The sequence below is a fragment of the Choloepus didactylus genome, chromosome 16 (assembly GCF_015220235.1).
Source record: "Choloepus didactylus isolate mChoDid1 chromosome 16, mChoDid1.pri, whole genome shotgun sequence".
NCBI lineage: Eukaryota > Metazoa > Chordata > Mammalia > Pilosa > Megalonychidae > Choloepus > Choloepus didactylus.
Window position 1 is genome coordinate 43,210,892 of NC_051322.1, and position 18,876 is coordinate 43,229,767.

At 54.3% G+C, this 18,876-nt stretch overlaps 1 protein-coding gene across 50 annotated transcripts in view; it reads left to right on the forward strand.

Annotated features, from left to right (window-relative positions):
* CELF4 (CUGBP Elav-like family member 4) overlaps positions 1–18,876 on the forward strand; it is a 296,970-nt gene that overhangs the window by 270,417 nt on the left and 7,677 nt on the right. For 12 of the 50 annotated variants that reach the window (XM_037805821.1, XM_037805830.1, XM_037805834.1 and 9 more), the window contains exons 7-13: positions 820–967; positions 2,722–2,871; positions 6,628–6,693; positions 8,208–8,291; positions 12,961–13,044; positions 17,890–17,968; positions 18,493–18,664. In XM_037805821.1, coding sequence (XP_037661749.1) covers positions 820–967; positions 2,722–2,871; positions 6,628–6,693; positions 8,208–8,291; positions 12,961–13,044; positions 17,890–17,968; positions 18,493–18,664 — 783 coding nt within the window. Of the gene's footprint in view, positions 1–819; positions 968–2,721; positions 2,872–6,627; positions 6,694–8,207; positions 8,292–12,960; positions 13,105–17,889; positions 17,969–18,492; positions 18,665–18,876 lie in introns of all 50 variants that reach the window. The other 38 variants (XM_037805824.1, XM_037805832.1, XM_037805836.1 and 35 more) reach the window with 11 other exon arrangements.

An 18,876-nucleotide genomic window follows, 5' to 3' on the forward strand; every position in this document is an offset into this window, starting at 1 on the left:
AAGCCAAAGACAAATCAATGATGAACCCTAGGAAGGGCTGATTGGGGCAGGGAGTTTCTGGTGTTGGGTTTCCACCACTCCAGCCTCACCCCTGGTCATGGAAGAGTGTCCCAGACCTTCTGGTCACTTCTGGCAGTGGCCAGGAGAGGCCTTCTACACCCGCACTGCTGGGCAGTCTCCCAGGCCTGACCTCAGGCCTCTGGCCCACCACCTCCTATATACGCCTGCTCTGCCATCCTCTCCCCTGAGCTGCTTCACACCCTGTACCCATAACACCCACACAGGTGGCACTGAGGTGGACCAGGATTCTGGGTCTAAAAATATAAGCTCACCTTCTTCTTCAGCAGTGTCCATCCTTAACCAGTTTCAACGATTTCCCCAGTCCCCACACACCTCTGTGAGAACACTGGCAATGCCTGGAGTTCTATTCGGTGGTTCTCCTATTGCTTCTATCCAATGGAGAACCAAGTCAAAACTAAGCTAAGATAATTCTATACAGGCTCATCCCACATATCTCTTGTGCTTTGAGTGTCACATCTGCACAAACAGCAGGCCTTACACAAGTCTGACCAGCACCCATGGAGGGAGCCAGCCCCCTTCCCTGCCTTCTACCTTAGAGCCCCAAATACCCTGTCATTACTTATGAATACAGTCATTGAGGACTAAGGCGCAAGAATGGAGGAGGCATCCCCTCTGGATGGATGGGGCATGGAGCCTGGGCTTCAGGGCCAGAGAGGCTGCTCTCCATAGCCGACCCCCTGGTGGGGAGGGTAACTCTCCTGGAAGCACGTGATATTTTTTGCACTCCCTCTGCCCCAGCTGATGCAGCAGCAAGCAGCCCTCATGGCCTCAGTCGCGCAGGGCGGCTACCTGAACCCCATGGCTGCCTTTGCCGCCGCCCAGATGCAGCAGATGGCAGCCCTCAACATGAATGGCCTGGCGGCCGCACCTATGACCCCAACCTCAGGTGAGTCGTCAGTTACCAACACAGGGCCCGGCAGGGGAGCAGCTGGGCCCAGACTGGACCTTTTGTTTGGCCAATTTTGACCAGCACTGGGATTATGCTGTGGCAAAAGCACATGGTGTCCGGGCCCAAGCTGGCCTCATCCTCTGGCAGTTTATCTCAGAAACGTTCTAATCCCTGGGGACCAGAGAAGAGATGGGTGTGGGTCCCATGCAGACCACTACATTATTTCAAGATAGTAGGAATTTAACTCAGGTAGTTTAGCCATGCCAGGGATAAAATCTCTATCTCTACTAACAATAACTATCTGGAAAGAATTTGAAATGAATACATCACATCAGCCTTTGAGGTCTGAGGGGAGATGAGCCCTGCTCATTCTGTGGCCTTTTTCAGTCCCTGGCCCAAGCACAGAAGGAGCCCTTTCTTTTCATTTCCCTTTAGACCAACCTAGACCCATAGGCTTTTTCCAAGACAACTATAGGAAAAGCTAGAGAGAAGAACCATAAGAATCGTCAAAGGACAAGGGGGTTGAAAACAGCCCAGACCACAAAGCATGGTTCTGATCGGATCTTTGCAATCATTGAGTCTAGTGATTCTCAACTAGGGACACATTTTATCCCCCACCCACCCAGGGGACATATGGCAATGTCTAGAGACATTTTTGGCTGTCACAACTTGGGGAGTTTTGCTACTGTAATCTTGTGGTTGGAGGCCAGGGGTGCTGCTAGACATCCTACAATGCACAGGACAGCCACCTACAACCAAAAATTATTCAATCCCAAATGTCAATGATATCAAAGTTGAGAAACCTTCATTTTGTCTCAAGGGCTGGCCCAAAACCCCAGGTCCTCATTCACCAGACTTCGTTGTCTCTCTGACTTCCTGGCTTCCTGACACCAAGTTGCTGGCCACTGGAGTCCTTATTCTCTTAGCTAAAATCTGCAAAAGACTGTCATATATGGTCCCAACTCTCCATAGCCAGTCCCAGGGACACTCATGAACCCAGCAGTGGGCCAGTCTCAGGTTTTCTTCTATAGAGAGACTGTGCTTCCTGTGTAAAGAAGAAGGCTTTTCCATCCGCACTGTGCATAGAAAGGGCACAGGGTATTGTTTTCCATCCCCAACTTTATCCTCACCATCCTGATCATCACCGTTGCCCAATTGGAGGAGGCCAAGGCATCTACTTTGTATATGAGATAGGGCTGAGTCTGGACTCTGCAATGACCTCTCTCCCTCAGCACAAGGGAACACTGGAATTAAGACCCACCACTACCTCAGCAGCAGAACTTCAAGAGGAGGCAGATCAGGCCCTCAGTGATCCAGACAAGAGAGCAGAATCAGAAACTTAGAAACTCCTTGGTGCTAAGCAAGAAGCAGCCCATCCTGACCTAGCTGGGGTGAATGAGAGCCACTGACTTGAATAAGGCTGAAAGAGGACCATATGTGGTCAAAGTCAAGGGCATTGAGAGTAGTTTGTGTGCTGTAGGTACAAGGATTAGCAGTCAGTGGTCAGGGAAGTCATCAAGGGGTAGGTGGAACTTGACTTTACCCTAAGGATGGATATAGTTAGGTTGGGTGAAGTCATTCCAGGCATGGAGATAATCTGAGATAAGTTTGAGCTGGGCTGTGAGGTCCAAGTCTATCCCTGTACCTTTGGGACCACAGAGCAGTGAGTTGGAGCTCTGTGTGGTGGTCTTCTTCACCTTTGTTCTGCTTGCCTCCCCTTCTCCTTCACCCCTCCCCATCCCTGGAACCAGGTGGAAGCACCCCTCCAGGCATCACTGCACCAGCCGTGCCTAGCATCCCATCCCCCATTGGGGTGAATGGCTTCACCGGCCTTCCCCCACAGGCCAATGGGCAGCCTGCTGCGGAAGCTGTATTTGCCAATGGCATCCACCCCTACCCAGGTAAGTACATCTGGCAGCCTTTTCTTCTCCATGCAGCACACTCCTCACCCATTCTGCCCCTGCCCTTTCTGTTATAAGAGGGGAGGTGTGACTCCTCCCGCTGTTCGTTCCTTGGTAGAACCCCACATTTGATCAGGGAAAGCCAGACTCCTGTCATACCCCATCTGCCCAAGGAGCTCCTGGTGGAAGAGGAGACCAAAATCCCACCCTTTTGGGGGTTTCAGTCTGATTAGTGATAAAGAACCCCATTCCTGGGGTTTGCTTGTGGGAGAGGAGACTGGGTGCCCTTACCCAACCAGGTAGCGAGACTAGACGCTGCAAATTAATTGATTATGAATTTGACCCAAAGGATTGAGGGCATGAACTGACAACAAATCAGATTTAGTGTTAAATAGGAAAAGACTCTTTGGGGAAGGAAGTGGAGGTATATGGATTGGCTGTCTGGCTAGCACATACCAGTGTGGTCCTTTGGTGCACAGAAAACCCTGGTCAGCACCTCAGACAGCAGGTCAGAACTCTGGACAGCTCCTGGATTTGCCTGTGTCCTTGGAACAGTCAGTCAAGTCTTGCACCCAGGAAGCTCCAGGAGGCCTGTTACTGATTAACTTTCTTCCTTTCAAACCCGGCAGTTCACACGTGGAGAGAGTGTCTAGTTGACTTGAAGCAGCTCCTCTCTCTTGTCTGGAGGATGGGTGGACACTGGGACAAGATGCTGGATCCAAAGCCATAGAGCAGACTAGCAAGGGGCAATGTAATTGTGATATGACAGTGCAGTCCTCTTGGAGAGCAGAGAATGGGGGTACAGAGGCCCCATAGTTATTAATAAGTGCTCAGTCTGTTCTGGATGAAAGAGGGCAGGGCATGAGCCTATCTTCCAGTAGATTAAAGTCCAGTCAGGAATACAATATTCATCTAAGGAATAATGAGAACATAAGGCAGAACAACATTTAATCAAGAGGAAATGTTCTCAGTCTTGAGGTGCTAAAGGATTCAGATGAAGGGAGAGTTTTCTTATAGTCTGAAGAAGCCACAAAAAGGCTTCTTTGAGGAGGAGACTCAAATGAGAATTTAATGGATGGATAGGAATAGACACTGAGGATGAACAAGGAGAATACATTTGAGGAGGGGGCTGACCTGGAGGTGCAGAAGCAGGAGGGGGCCTGCCTGGCAGGGCAGGGGGGTGAGGTAGTTGGCTGAACAGGAGCAGAAGAGGCCAAATGGGGCAGATCAGCTGGTGGGCATAGTAGTGCTCCCCACCCTGGCTGCCTTCAGAATCCACTGTGGGGCTTTATGAAAACTATACAGATCCTGTATAGTTTTTCAGTGTCTGGGTTGAGGCCTGGACTCCCAGAGTATTAAGAAGCTCTACGAGCAGCAGAGTGAAGGACCACTGTACTAGAGGGGAATGGAGAGGGGAATTTCTGGACTTTGACCTTGGAGTTCTTAATTCCATCCCAGGGCTTGTCCCACAAGTCATTCTTCAGTCCACAGAGAAGGCCACAGAAGCCTAGAGAGTGAAGTGGTAGGGCCCAAAGGATCCAGAGTGTTGTTTAGGGTTGAAGACTCTAGGATGGTAGGGGTGGAAGGGGAAGGGCTTAGCAAGCTGGAGGATGGAGAAGCTCCCCAATCTCAAGTTCCTAGACTGGGAGATACACTCCCCAGTACATCTGGGTGGCTTAATTTCCTACTCCTTCCTGCCCACGAGCCCATCTGGTTCCCTGGATCGTGACAAACTTGTTCCTTCCCCACCCCCACCAGCATCTGTGAACTGTTTCCCTCATGGAATTTGGAAATGCTTCTTTTCCCCACTTGTAACAATCTGCCACATCCCATAAATGATTCCCTGCCAGAGCAGGAGGGAAGGATGGAGGAAAGGAAAGGAGAGAAGTAGTACATTAAAAAAATTAATTTACCGTCTTTAAGTGTGGAATTTGGAGCCACTATAATGAGCGAGATCCTTCAAAATGTTCACTCTTTGGCAGTTACTAATGGAGGTCGTTAAGCCGAGAGAAGTACTGAGGGGCTTCAGAAATGCTTTTCTCCACTTCCTAGCCCCAGGTAGCCTCTCTCTTCTTCCTTCTTCGCTCATTGAGATCATGTTGGAAGCACACAGTATGGCCTTTACTCCCATGTAACACTCCTGAAGGGTGGCTCTCACAAACATTGAAGACCAAGAGAAAACATTCATTGGTTCCTTCAGTCACACTTACTATGTCCCTGCACTGTGCAGGGTGGGGCTGCCATGTAAGTTGTGCAGGTTATGTCCTGCCCAAGGGCACTGTTTTTTAATGTGCCTAATGGCTCTGTATGGGTGGGCAGCTGAGGAGACCAAAGAGGACAAGTCTGTGTCCAGGGAGCTTGGAGGCTGGTGGAGGAGATAGAAGAGAACAGGAGGAGGGGACCACCTAGCTGAGGACCACCACTACCTCATAATTTCTGGGAGCTCCTGGCTCCCATCTCCACCAAGGGGAAAACACGGGGATAGGGTGGACTGAGACAGCCCCAGACAGGAAGGGATCTGCCTTGTGACCCATCTTCAGCTCCTCCTCCTGGGCCCAGCTCCCCTGCTGCATCCCAGGCCCTAGGAAGTATAGAATCTGCTGTCCCTGCTGTCTCTAGGGTCCTCTGTCCTGAGCTGGTCTGGATGGGATGACACATATTTCCTTTGCCATTGGCTTCCCTGGGGCCCAGGTGCTATTGCTCTAGTAGAATTTTACTGAGAAACTCAGGGATCAAAGCTCAGAAGGGAAGCTGGGGGATTCTTTCTTATCTAAAGGACCTAAAGCCTGGCACCTGTGTAATTGTTTGCCTCAAACACACTGGGGCTGAGCCTCCCTTTGGGTGAGCCCCTGTCCCACCCACCTCCCTCAGCCTCCAAGGCCATCCCTCTTCCACTTATGTCATCACCAGCCTTGGTCACCAAAGGCAGTGTCCACCACTGGTCCAGCCTCAGGCTCTTGCCCCCAGCCAGCACCTGCAGGGCAAAGGCGACAAGTGCAACAAGCCTTTCCCCCTGTCCAACTCACCTGAATGTCTTGTCAAAGTATCAGCCCGGAGTCACAAGCTTGGGAGGTGGGAAGCAGGTCCTTGGTCTTCTGGCTCTTTAGTTTCTGTTGGCACCCCTCCCTCCCAGCCCGTTGGGCAGACTTCGTTTGTGTGGCCAGTCCACCTGAGACGTCTCAGCCAAGGCCTGGGAATGGAAGACCTCTGTGCCTTGTGCAGCTTCCCTAAGAATGCGGGAGGACGCTGCCTGAGCAGGAGTGGGTGGCCAGGAGGATGGGGTGGCAGGGTGAGCCTTCCCCATGCCCTTCCCTTCACCCAGCCAGGACCTCCCAGGCTGTCCCTTCATTCACAGAGGACCAGTGAGCCTCACTTATCTCCTTCCTGTAGCCCTTCTCCTGGCTGGGCCCCTGGTGGGCCTCTCCGGCAAGCCCCTCATGGCCGAGCCCTCCTCTGACATCTGTTCCCCTCTCGTCACAGTCTTCGATATGAACCCCCCCTCTCCCCCAGGCCAGCTGCAGCCTGAGTCCCCTAGACAGGGTGGGCAATACTTCTCCCTGTGAGGGTCCTGGGCTGGGAAGGGGGAACCCTATCGGGGTCCAGCTGCTTGGGGTTTCTGTCTCAGATGCCCTGCCCCAGGGCAGACTCCATGGTGGGTGGGAAGGGCAGTGCAGCCACAGTGACATCTGCATGGGCACCGTGGGCTGAGGGCCAGGTTGGGGGTATCGCTGACCTCTGCCCCCTGTGTCCCTGCAGCGCAGAGCCCCACCGCCGCGGACCCCCTGCAGCAGGCCTACGCTGGAGTGCAGCAGTATGCAGGTCGTTAGTATCCGCGCGCCCCCCACGGCTCCTCCCCAGCCTGTGCTCTTCATTTCCCCACACCCAAGGCACCAGTGCCCCCCACCCCACTCTATCCGCTGGCCTGGGCCCGGAAATGCAAGGGGAGTGGGGAGGGAGGGAGGTTGTGGCGGGGATCTGCAGTGGGGGGGATCTGCAGTGGGGGGAGGGTGTGCTGTGCTGGCAGAGACCCTCCTCCTGCCCCTCCCCTTTTGCAGCCCCCTAGCCTTCGGGCATAACCCAGCAGGGTGCCCTTGCAGTGGGGGCAGTATCAGAACTTCAGACCAGTTGGCCAGCCGAAGCTGAAGCTTTGACCCTGCTGTGCAAGCATGTCTCTTTGAGGCCAGATTTCCCTTCCCCATGGTGCCACCAGGGCTGGTTTGCCCAGTAGCACAAACCACACAGCAGCACTGGGGGCAAGGCTGGACCGGGTGGGTTGGAGGGAAGAAGAGACCCTGGAGGGGAAGCAGCTCCCCCTACCCCTAGCCATACACAGGCAGCAGGAGTGAGGCATGGACAAGGATGACAGGGAACAAGGAAGGGGTGGGAGGATGGGCAGACAAAGGGAGGAAAAAGGAGAGGAGACAACAGACAGCCCAGAGGTGAGCAGATAGCCTTGGGTCACAGAGTGTAATGGTGACTAGACACTACAGGAAGCCCAAGGCAGGTGTCAGCCAGGCTTCTTTCTCTCTTCCTCCCACCCCTGTATGGGTAACCTTCCATAATGATTCCTGCCCAGCCATCATTCTGCTCTCTGACCAGGTCAGGGTCCCTCCTCACTGTGCTTAAAAGAAACAGTGATGTCACCCTGAGGGCAACCGGACTGCCTGTCAACGTGGGGACTTGGGGTGAAGTTGACCTCTCATAGCTGGGGCTCCAGCAAAGCACTCTCACCTGCTGGGCCCCCCTAAGGTCTGAGAGGGGACTGGTCACTCCTGTCCCACCTCTGACCCTTTCCAGTTAAATACAGGAAACATCAGGTTTGTGCAACTCAGTCCTCTGCCTCTTGGGACAACTCTTGCAGACTCCCTAGAGGCCAAGTCCACACCTATGGTGACTTCCAACCTCCCAAGCCAGGCACTGTCCAAGTGGGAGTGAAGCTATGTCAGCAAAGCCAGTGGGGCTCAGGGAGGGGGAAGCCAGCGGGTGGATTCCGGATGGCGGGGGTCAGTCTTGTCCAGGGCATTCTGATGGTTTTGATTGTCCACTGTGGATTATCCCACACGTGGGATAGTCTGTTGTTTGAGATTAAACTCACCACACACAATCACACACATACAAACACACATGCCCTTCTGATCTTCAGTCTGCTGTTTCTCCTTCATTAGTACTGAAAACTGACTGCTTTATCTTAAATGGCTGAGCTGAAATGAAGTGCACTTTTAGCTGCTCTGCTTTTACTGCCCAACACTGAAATCTCTCTCTCTTCCTGCCTCTCACCCTATCTCTCCGTGTCACTGTCACCGTCTCGTTCTTGCCTCTTCTCTTTGGCCCTCCAGCAGCCGCCTACCCTGCTGCCTATGGTCAGATAAGCCAGGCCTTTCCTCAGCCTCCTCCGATGATCCCCCAGCAGCAGAGAGAAGGTGAGTCTGTGAGCCGGGCTCCGGGCCCCCCCTGCCCCTACTCTCCCCAGGAAGCTGCTCACCTGGGCCTTTGGCTCGGGCGTTTCATTTGAAAGTGGACCACATTTGTGTGCTGCATTTATGAGGGAGTGAGGAAGACCACTGGGGTGTGAGATGCGGTGTGCACTCTGGTCCCAGCGCAGGGGCCTTCTTCTTGTGTGTGGCTCTGCAGACCAGATGGTGGCCTGGTTGGGACCAGGGACTTTGACAGGAAGCCCTCAGGGCCAGGCAGGGTCCCACATGGTGCCTTTTTCTCTCTCCTCCATCATTTGCCACTGAACTATGACAGAACTTAGGTCCCAGTATCTGAACCTATTAAAAAAGACTTTCTTGAGAGTGCTTGGGGTTGTGTTCCTTCCTTAGCATGCCCTTGAACCAGCCATTCAACAGAATATATGAGAGGTTAGGCATGCATTTGTCAGTGGAGGCCTTGTCCCTGCTCAGGGGAGTTCCTAACCTTGGGGAGGAGATAGAGACCCATCCTTGAGGGTCTTACTTTGACGCCCCCTCCCCATGTGTTCCCAGGAGGCAGACAGCATAGCTGGAAAAGGAGACTCCAAGACTGTGGTGAATGTTGTGGGACCAGCTCTGATGGCTGTAGGCTTTGAGAAGAAAACGATGCGTACACTAGAGTGGTCAGGAAGCGGGGGCCCTGGAGGAGGTGGGGAGGGGTGAGAGTGCTCATCGCTGGGGGTAGGTGGGTAGGAGGACCAGGTCATCATGGACAAGAAAAGCTGTACTTTCTGGGTCACCAAGAGAGGCAGCTGGAGCCCCCAGGGCTTGCCTCCATGGGCAGGGTTGAGGTACAGGGATGGGAGTGCCTCAGTGCAGGCTCCATGTCAGAAGGGGACCCTGAAAAGATTCAGAGGCCCTGGGTGAAGCCTTTCCTTCACCAGATTGTTGCCTCCTCTAAAGTCCTACATGAGGCATATCTATACCCCAGTTTACATGCATTAGGGAGCTCTGAGATCTGCATTCTCTGATCATCCCCTGCCCAGCTGAGCCAAGCTCAGCAACCCAGAGGGGTGCATTCCTGAAATCACCCCCGGCTGCAGCTCTGAGTGATACCTGGGGCCACCGCTGGTGAAGTAGGGGTGGGGGTGGTCCAATCCCTTGGCTCCCCCTGTGCTCACCCCTCAGCCCTTTCTCCACGGGAGGGTCTCTGCATTGGGCTGTGGCCCTGGAGCCTGCACAACCTTGCCTTCCTTCCTCACAGTCCAAGCTTTGCAGCTCCACATTGGTCAGATCAGAGCCACAGGGGAGTGGGGTCCAGGAGTCCCAGTTGTTGCCCATTCAAGGCCTAGAAGAGAGAGCTCTGCCCATAGGCCCTACTGTATTTGTCAGCCCACTGGCTTCAGGATGGCCCACCCTCCCCTTGTAGTCAGCTCTCTGTGGGCTCAGGGGTTTGGGACCTGCCCTCCTCATTCCGCCCCCATATACTCACACTCAGTCATGCCCTGACCGACACACATGGCAGCCCCTACTGCTGGCCTTCAGCAAACCCAGGCCCACTATCCACCATGCCTCCCCTTGAACTCTGCACTGCCCCTAGGCCTCTGGCTCTGACTCCTTCTCACACCTCTCCTTCACCTCTCTGAGCAGTTTCAGCCTCCTCCAGCCCCCCTCCATGCCCTGCTCTCCAGACCAGTCCCTGGTTGGCCAGCTCCTTCTCTAGCCTCTCCCCTGGGTGGGGTAGCCCCTAGGGGAGCGGGGCATGGGGAGGGGTAAGACATGGACCCAGACACAGCGGGAAGCACCCTGTGTACAAGGGCGAGATCCTGGCACTGGGAGTGGTAGTGTTTGGAAGGCTTCAGTGGGCCTTGAAAGAAGAGGAGGTCTTCAGCATGTAGAGATGGGGAGATAGGCGTTCCAGGCAGGGAGAAGAGCAGGAGTAAAGGCATGAACACTGCAAAGGATGAGGTGAGCTTGGGGAGGGGGGTTGGAGCCAGACCGAGGTGAGATCAGGCCTGTCCAATAGTGTTGTATGAAGGAAGGGTGAGAAAGAAGTTATATTCCTCCAGCCATGCCAGTGGTCAGGGCACCTCCCCTCATGCCTTGCATTGCAATGCCAGGACACACTGGTAGCTGGGGAGACCCTTCTGGGCAGCAACTTGTCTTTGAGCTGAGCCTGGAAACCAACAGATGCCTGCATCCCCTAGAGGCTGCCTGCCCCACAGATGGGAAGAGGTTGTCCTTGGGGATGGCTGAAGTCTTGGCTCTGCCAGGAACTGCAGTGGGGTCTGGGGTTAGTCACTTTCTGACTCTGACTTGCTGTTTCACCATTTCTCAAAAGGCTGGGTTGGACCAGATGCTCTCTAAACTTTTGTCGGTCATGCCATCTGGATGTTCTGTAAGCTGTGAATGAGGGAATGCAGTAGGGGGATGGGGGTGGGTAAGGCTAGGCTTGCTGGCACAGGGTGAGGGGCAGGGAGCCGGGGCCGGAGCTGGGAGAGCCTCCTTGTGGGCCCAGCCACACACCATGGAGAGGGGACTGAACTTGCAGGCCCTGCCCTCCAAGGCTCCATCTCTCTTCAAGAGAAGAAGCTTACAGAACTTGAACTTGGAGCCAGGGTCCCAGAGGACTCAAGGCAGGTGTCAGCATGGTGTGGAACAGTCAAGGAAGCCATGTACTGGGTCCCCCAGGGGGAGGAGAGGGAACCTCTCAGAAATAAAAGAAAAACACCCTCGAACGAGAATATGGGGTCAGACTCAGGGTACACCAGAAGGGAGAGGCCAGAGTTACTTTAGGGAAGGAGGGAGAAAGAGGGCAAGTGGGCAGGTGTCCTGGAGGAGGTGTGACTTAGATTAGGCCTCAGAGCTGGTTTCTGCCCCCAGGGGCTCACATCTACCATTACGGGCCATGTCCACCAGGCCTGCAGCCAGTGAGAACACAGCATGGCTGGAGGGGATGGGGAGAGGGGAGGGCAACCAGAGCTTGGGGGATCACACACCCGGAGTCCTGGAAGTGGGTGAGGGAGCACTTGTGTCCAGTTCTGAACACACTGTCTGCTGGCAGAGTGCATGGAAGACAGCAGTTCCGGGCGGGGGTGCGGGAAGGGTGGTGGTGCGTGAGTAGGCAGGGGCGGAGGGTGCCGGGCAGGGGCCAAGCACCGAGGGGTCAGAGGCTCAGCGGGCCTTTGGTGGTCAGGGGAGTCTGCACTATAGGTCTGAGCCTCAAGGGAATGGAGATGGCTGGAGGGAGGAAGGGGCAGAGTAGGAGGGGAGAGGAAAGAAAGACAGGGCAGCAAGGCTGGAGAGCAAGCTCTTTGCTTCAGAACTTGGGTTATCCACCAGCCGCCCTGGTCTGTGAAAGGCAGGCAGAGGCCCACAGAGGTGCCCTACAGCCTCATGCTTCTGTGACCACCAGCCTCTGATCAGACCTCAGCTCTCTTACACAACTCTAATAGGTACAGCTATTTCATTTCCGTGTCCACCACAGACTGGAAACTATCATTGAACTGACCACAGCCACTTTAAAAGGTTAGATTATATGTGGCATGCTCTGAGACGGTAGGAAATAGACAATGCATTGAGGAAAGGTTTCCATTTCTAAGAGTTAAAAGTGGACATTGGGACTATTTAAAAATAAAAAATGGAAATCTTTCCCTGGGAATTTCAGAAATCTGAAGACCTCAGCAGTGTTAAGGGGTTCTGGGAGCTGAGACAGGGTGGATAGACAGGGAGAGAGGAGTGCACAGACTTTGGAGGCAGACGGTCTGGGTTCATATTCTGGCTCCACCCCCAATTAGCTGTGTGACTTTGGGCAGGTGCCTTAACCTCTCTGGGCCTCAGTTTCCACATCTGTTAAGTGGGGATGATAATAGTATTTAACCTCACAGGGTTGCTGTAAGGATTAAGTGAATTAACGTACATTTAAAGTGCTTAGAATAGCCTGACACTTGGTTCATGCTATAGAAGTGGACTCCGGCGGCTGTTGTTTTAATGAAATGGAGAACCTGTCCTCTGACGAGGCTCAAGAGCACCTTGGCCAATTGCTCAGCCTTGACTGAAGCCCCTCTTTGCATCTAGACTGCTGCAGGAGGCAGGATAAATCTTGGTCTTGGCCAACAAGACAAGAGCTGAGCGCAAGGAACAGGGCAAGGGAGGGTGGGGACTTCGGGAGGCAGAAGTGAAGCACCAGGCCTGGAGTGCAGGGCATGGCTGCCCCAGGGCGATGCCCTCTGGCCCCTCCTGAGCAGGGCTGGAAAGGAGGAGGCCTGGCAGGCTCTCCCGGATCTGTCTGCCCCTGCCTCTCCTCAGCGCCTCATACCAGGGACACTGCTGCTCGAGCCTTGGCACGTTCACCCCATTCTCTCATCAACTCTGCCCTGGGAGCCCCAGAGTTGACAGGCCCTCTATTACCCCATCCATTTTGCAGAACAGACAGCTGAGGCACAGAGAGGTTCAGTGACTTGCCCGAGGGCAGAGTGGAGACCAGAGCTCAGACCCAGGGCTCAGCACCTCCTCCTCTTCTCGGGGTGCTCTTGGATCTGGGTAAACCCACCCCCTCCTAACCTTGCCCCTACCCCTCCCTGCTGCCGCTGCCTAACTCGCTCACCTCTCCTCTGTCTCTCTCTTCCCCACCCCGCCATCCCCTCCTCCCCCGCCCCACCCCCTCCCCCCACCGCAGGGCCCGAGGGCTGTAACCTGTTCATCTACCATCTGCCCCAGGAGTTTGGGGACGCTGAGCTGATGCAGATGTTCCTCCCTTTCGGTAATGTCATCTCCTCGAAAGTGTTTGTGGATCGGGCGACTAACCAAAGTAAATGCTTTGGTGGGTAAAGATAACAAACCAATTAGCTTCACCTAGGACAGGGTGGTGCTTGCACCAATTTACCGGTGTCCGACTGCTTTTAACCTGCTCCTTCACACGGCCCCCCTCACTGGCTCCCATCAGCCCAGCCTCCAGCTTCCTCCCACCCTTCTCTCTTCCACTGTCCTTTTTGCTCCTCACTTTCTCTGCCCAGCCCTGCCCAGCTCCTCATTCTCTGGGTCCCAGTCCAAGAAATGGATTTCCCTTCCAAGTCAAAAGGCCCAATTCCAACCACCCGAGAAAGGGAAGGGGCCACCCTGGGCAGGGGAGGCTGGGGACAGCTAGCAGAGCCCCAGGAATGTCTGTTCTCCAGCTGCCCCTCTTCTCTCAGACTGGCCTGCCTGAGCCCCGGCATAAGCGTGGAGCCTGATCCTTCGGGCGGGAAAGTCAGCCCAGCCGAGGTCCCCACCCTGTGTTGCTCCCCAGCCTCTATCCACCTGCCTTTCCTGCCACGCCCCCTTTCTCTGTCTCCCCTGCTCTTGGCTCCCTTCCTGTCACCCAGTGCATCCTCCTTCCCACCCACCCCTCAGGCCACCACAGCTGAGCCTGGTTGAGGAGTCAGGAACAGGACCGCTCCCTGCCCTCAGGGAAGCCTAAGGCCTGAGCATAGATGAAAATCACATATATTTAACAGCAGTGAATCTAGAGGTACCAAGGAATGAAGCAGTGAGAAAGGCAGGGGATGTAAATAGATGTATAAGAGGGGGAGGGAGTTCCAGGCAGAGTAGGACGGACAGAGGTCTGGGGGCTGGGATGACGAGAAGAGTCAAAGGATAGTGAAGGAGGAGGAGGCAGGAGGCGACTGGGGGGAAAGAACGGAGACCATTTGTGAGGGAGAGTCTGTGCCTGGGAGCCTTTTGACCATTCAGATGGGGGTATTCCATTTGGTGTGGCAGACAGTGGAAGATGGTGGGAGGTTCTTGAGCTGGGAGTAATAGAATGAAAACACAGCTTCCAGGAAATTCACCTGGTGGCAGACTGAATTAGATGGGAGAGGGAGGGTTGGGGGGATCCAGGAGAAATGGTCACCAGATAAAATACAGAACACCTAGGTAAAGTTGAATTTCAGCTAAACAATGAATACTTTTTTTTTAAAGTATAAGTATATCCCAAATATTGCACTGGACATGGTGCAAGTAATATTTGAGATGTAATTACACTAAAAAGGTATTCATTGTTAAGCTGAAATTCACATTTATTTGGGCATCCTGTCTTTTTTATTTGCTAAATCTGGCAACCCTATCCAGGAAGCTTCAGGCCACCTCCTGGAATCCCACTTCACCCCCACACCTCTCTGCTCCACTCCTCCCTGGTTTCTGTCCCACCCCCTCCTCTGCCTCCATCAGCCCTTTCTTCTGGGGTCAAATCCACTCCTGAATCACTTGAGGATTGAGGAGTCTAGTCACAGTGGATTAGTTTCTCCAGAAAGCCACACATAGAACCATTGCTCAATCTGCCAGGAGCTGAGAATTTCCTGGTTGACTACCAGATCCTGGGGCTGTGAGGACAGTGTAGGAGCTCGGTTGGCAGGGAACCTAGGTCACAACTTGGGAGTGGGGAGGAGAGTAGGTGGCATCAGGAAGCACGTGTTAATGGAATTCCAGTTTGGAGACTGACATTTCAGAACCACGAAGGGCTTGATGTTTTAGAGAATGTGCCCCAAAGTAATTAAGACTCTTCCACTATTATTTCTTCCCCTTTGGCAGCTGCCACAGGAAACTTGTGGTACTTCAGTGGCATAGAGTTACCCCAGCAGCTCACTTCTCTTTGGGCATGGAAAAACAAAGCAAAAGATAAAAACAGGGTTCCACCCCTCCACTGTTTGGTACTTTTCCTCATGAATTACAATTTATGTATGTAAAAGCAACAAACTGGAAATCAGTTATAGTTGTTCTTTAAGCAAGCCTCAAGTATGATGTAAATCAGAAGAAAATTTCTAAGGGCCCAGAAAACCCTTGGGCACCTAGGCTGAAGTAGGCTCTCCAGCCACAGCCTTTTCCATTCCCAGCCTTGGAGGTTTATAGCCTCATTTTTCAAAGGCATTTACTTACAGTCTGCCCCAAGCACTACCTCGCCTAAATTCTCCAGGACCAAGTTTTTGTTTTTGTTTTTGTTTTTGTTTCCATTTCCCTACTTTTTTCTAGAAGTCATCCTCTGTACTCTATACTCTAGCTTTCTCCTGTCTTGAACAGACATCTAGCTCTAGGCATTCAACTACAGCCTTGAGATAGGAAAGGCTCTTGCCAGTGCCCTTCGTCCAATCCAGCTGTTCCCTGTTAAGCCATTTGGGTTCTCTTTCTCATTCTGGCAGCTGAGTCTTTTGCAACTATCTCAGAGGCTTTTGGTGGAAGACCTAATTCTAGCATTCAAGCATGGGCAAGTCATTTAACTACATGAGCCTCAATTTTCTCATTTGTGAAATGTGGACTTTTAACGGTCAGCTCTCACGGATGCTGAGAGGGTTACAATAGAAGGTGTGGGTGGAGGGCTTTGCCAGAGTGGACCCTCAGGTAGTGCTATCACCCCCTTTGTTCCCGAAGGAGCCTCCGTTTTTGCCATAAATGTGGTCCTTGTTAAAGTGAACCCCTCAAAATCCCCACTTCTTCTTTATAAGCATAAACAGAATTCTCTAGAGGCCCTTGTGAATTTATGTGCAGCATACATAGCTCCTATTTTGGAAGGAGAGCTGGGTGGTAAGGAGGGTTGTGGGAATACCAGGAGGGCATCCTGCTCTCGGGGATTCCAGAGGTCTGGGAGACTGGGATTTACTGGGAGAGGGGTGTCTGGGGTAGGGAACAGTCCTGGAAATTGTGAACATGGAAGATGATGCCCAGAGCCTGCAGTGGGGGTGGGGTAGGTCTAGTCTGCTGGAGAGATGGTGCCCTGTCCCAATTGCTGTCCAGTTAATAGGCAGAACTGACTGAGGAAGGAAGGTTCCCTTGAGCCTCGAATTCTTCCCAGCCTCTGGAATGGACTCTTTGAGACCCCCAAACTCCTCTGCAAAGACTGGGTCTGCCCATGACTTCTTCCCTCCTTCAAGACTTCTTCCTCAATTCTCTCCCCACTTGGTGGCTCTCCTTCCCTTTTCACCTCTGCCCCAAACAGTGCCACCAGCCCCTGTATCTTTCTCACATCTTTTCCCTGCTTTGCTGACACATTGTTTCCTGCAAAAAGTGAGCTGCCAAGCCCAGGTGGCCAGGTGGAGTCAGAGCCCTGTGTGGCTGGGCCAGCAGAGGAGGAGGGAGGGGCGCAGCATGTCGCCCACAGTCAGGCAACCTAATCTGGGGAAGAGCAGTGTAAATGGATGCACCGTTTGTATTTTGGAAGCTGCTCTGGTCTGCTAAGGACTTGACCTGTACAGGTGGACAGGCCGGTGCATGAGGGGAAGAGGCCAGAAGGGGATGAGGGAGAGGTGGAAGAATGACTCCAGGCTAATCTCCAATTATGGATAAACCTAAATCTCCCTATTTATTTTGTCATATCGACTTATACAGATGCTGGTCATGTTGCCCTGGGTCCAGGTGACCAATGCCATCTGCACTCCCATGCTTGCATGTATGTGTACACACATATTCCTGCATATACACGTGGGCACACAGGATGCACATGTATATCCCTCTCCCCATCTTTTATGGCATGTGGCTGTGTGAGCAAATATGAGAAAGCAGGGAGGTGAAGGAAAAGAGGCTGATGGAGGCAGTGTCTTGGGCAGAGGTAAAAAGAAGGAGCCATAGGTTGGGGAGAATGAGGAGGGACCTTAGAGGAATGGAGAAGTTGCAGGCAGGCCCAGGGTACCTTGGACAATTAACCAAGAAAACACCTTCCACATCACACGAGGTCTGGCTGTAACATCTGTCCCTTATATATCTAATGGTCATTTGGGGACAAACACCCCAACTGAGGCATTGCTGTGGGTTGGCCTGGGAACCTAACCAAGCTTAGTTTCATATATTTTGCAGGATATAAGTCTGTTTTGCAGGAGAAAAAGCTTCTAAAGTCAAATAAATGCATGGACATACTAGGTTCAAGAATGCTATAAAGGTTTATTTACTGGAAAACTTGGGGCAGAGGGGGATGTTTTTGTTTGCTAATGTGCCTTGAACTGTCACAGAGGGGCCTGGCTATAAACACACTTGACCACAGAAACATCTTTAAGAAATGCTGATGTAAGCATCTCTTTAAGAAGCTCTGACTTCCAAATTAACGTTGGGAACATGACCCACCCCCGTCCCTTTTCCAGAAGGTGACTGGGAGCGGCAGATGGTTTTTTATCCACACACCTGGGCTCTTGGGAGGAGCAAACGTGTGGAAAGCACAGTGCCATCCCGACTACACAAAAGGCTCTCAGCTAATTTTTACTAATATATTAACTTTTACTATTATTACTATAGATATCATAAGGAGTATATGGGAGACACATCAGTTGGTGCTTGCTTAGTCCCAGGAAACAGCACCTGCTCCTAGGGCTTGGGATTTTACACAAGAAAAGTGGAAGGTGCCAACAGCCCCGGGTACGAGGTGGTGGGCCAATGTGAGTCCGCCTGCATTTTCCCGCGCCCCCGGGAGCCCGGCTGCGGTAGCGGAGGCTCCCGGAGCTGGGGCGGAGGGGCCGCGAGGACTCTGGGCCTCTGGCCCTCCCCCCACTGCCAGGCCGCATTCGCGAGGGGGGCGGCCCGAACCGCCAGGGGAGAAGCTTTCTCCGTGGTGCCGCCCCTCCCTCCCCCTCGCACTCCTCTCTCTCCCCAGGCCGGCACCCTGTGCCCTCCCGCTGCCAGGCCCCCTCCTGTCAGGGAGGACAGTGTCCAATAAACTCCTCCACCCGCAGGTGTGTCCGCCCTCTCCCCCCTGAAGGAGAGGGCCGAGGTGCCGGGGCCGGCCGGGGTGGGGGGCGGGCGCCTCTCCAAGCCCCGCTACGCGACGGGCGCTCCACCTGGGGGAGTGGGCGCCCCGGCAAGTGGCACCGGCCAGAGCCGCGGTGTGGCCAGGCAGCGGGGGCGGCACGGCCGGGCCCAGGTCCGCGAAGCGGGGAGGCTCGGAAACGCCCACCCCGGGAGGGCTGCGCGCACGCGGGCTGGAGTGGGGCGCAGGGCACTGGGCGGGGTGCGGCACGTGGCCCTGCCTAGCGCCGGGTCCGGGCCGGGCTGGGGGCGGGGCCCCGAGGGAGGAGGCGGGGCCTCGCGGTCTCTCGGGCTTTCCGGCCCCCGAGGCTGGGCGGGATTCCCCGCAGGGGCCGCGGCTCGCCCGGTCTCCGTCCTCTGGCCCCACCGACCTCCCCTCCCCCTCCCCCGCCGGCAGTGGCCCCGGGCGGCCCCGTGGAAACCCAGGCCTTCGTCCCTCGTGTCTCGCCAGGCTTCGTGAGCTTCGACAACCCGGCCAGCGCGCAGACCGCCATCCAGGCCATGAACGGCTTCCAGATCGGCATGAAGAGGCTCAAGGTGCAGCTGAAACGGCCCAAAGACGCCAATCGCCCGTACTGAGCGCCGGCGGGAGCGTCCCCCGGGGGAGATCGGGACTCGCACAGGTAACCGGGGACGGCCGGGGCGCGGGGACGGGGAGGGGGTTGGGAGGGGACACCGGACGGACCCGCCGCCTCCTCCGGCCTCCGTGGGCCGCACCCTCGCTTGTGCCTTGGACCCGCTGCGCCCGGCTCACCCTGCTCTTTGCCCCGTGCCTTTGGACAGGCTCAGAGCTGTGGTCATCCCGTCAGAAATGGGCATGGCCATCCCCTTGCCG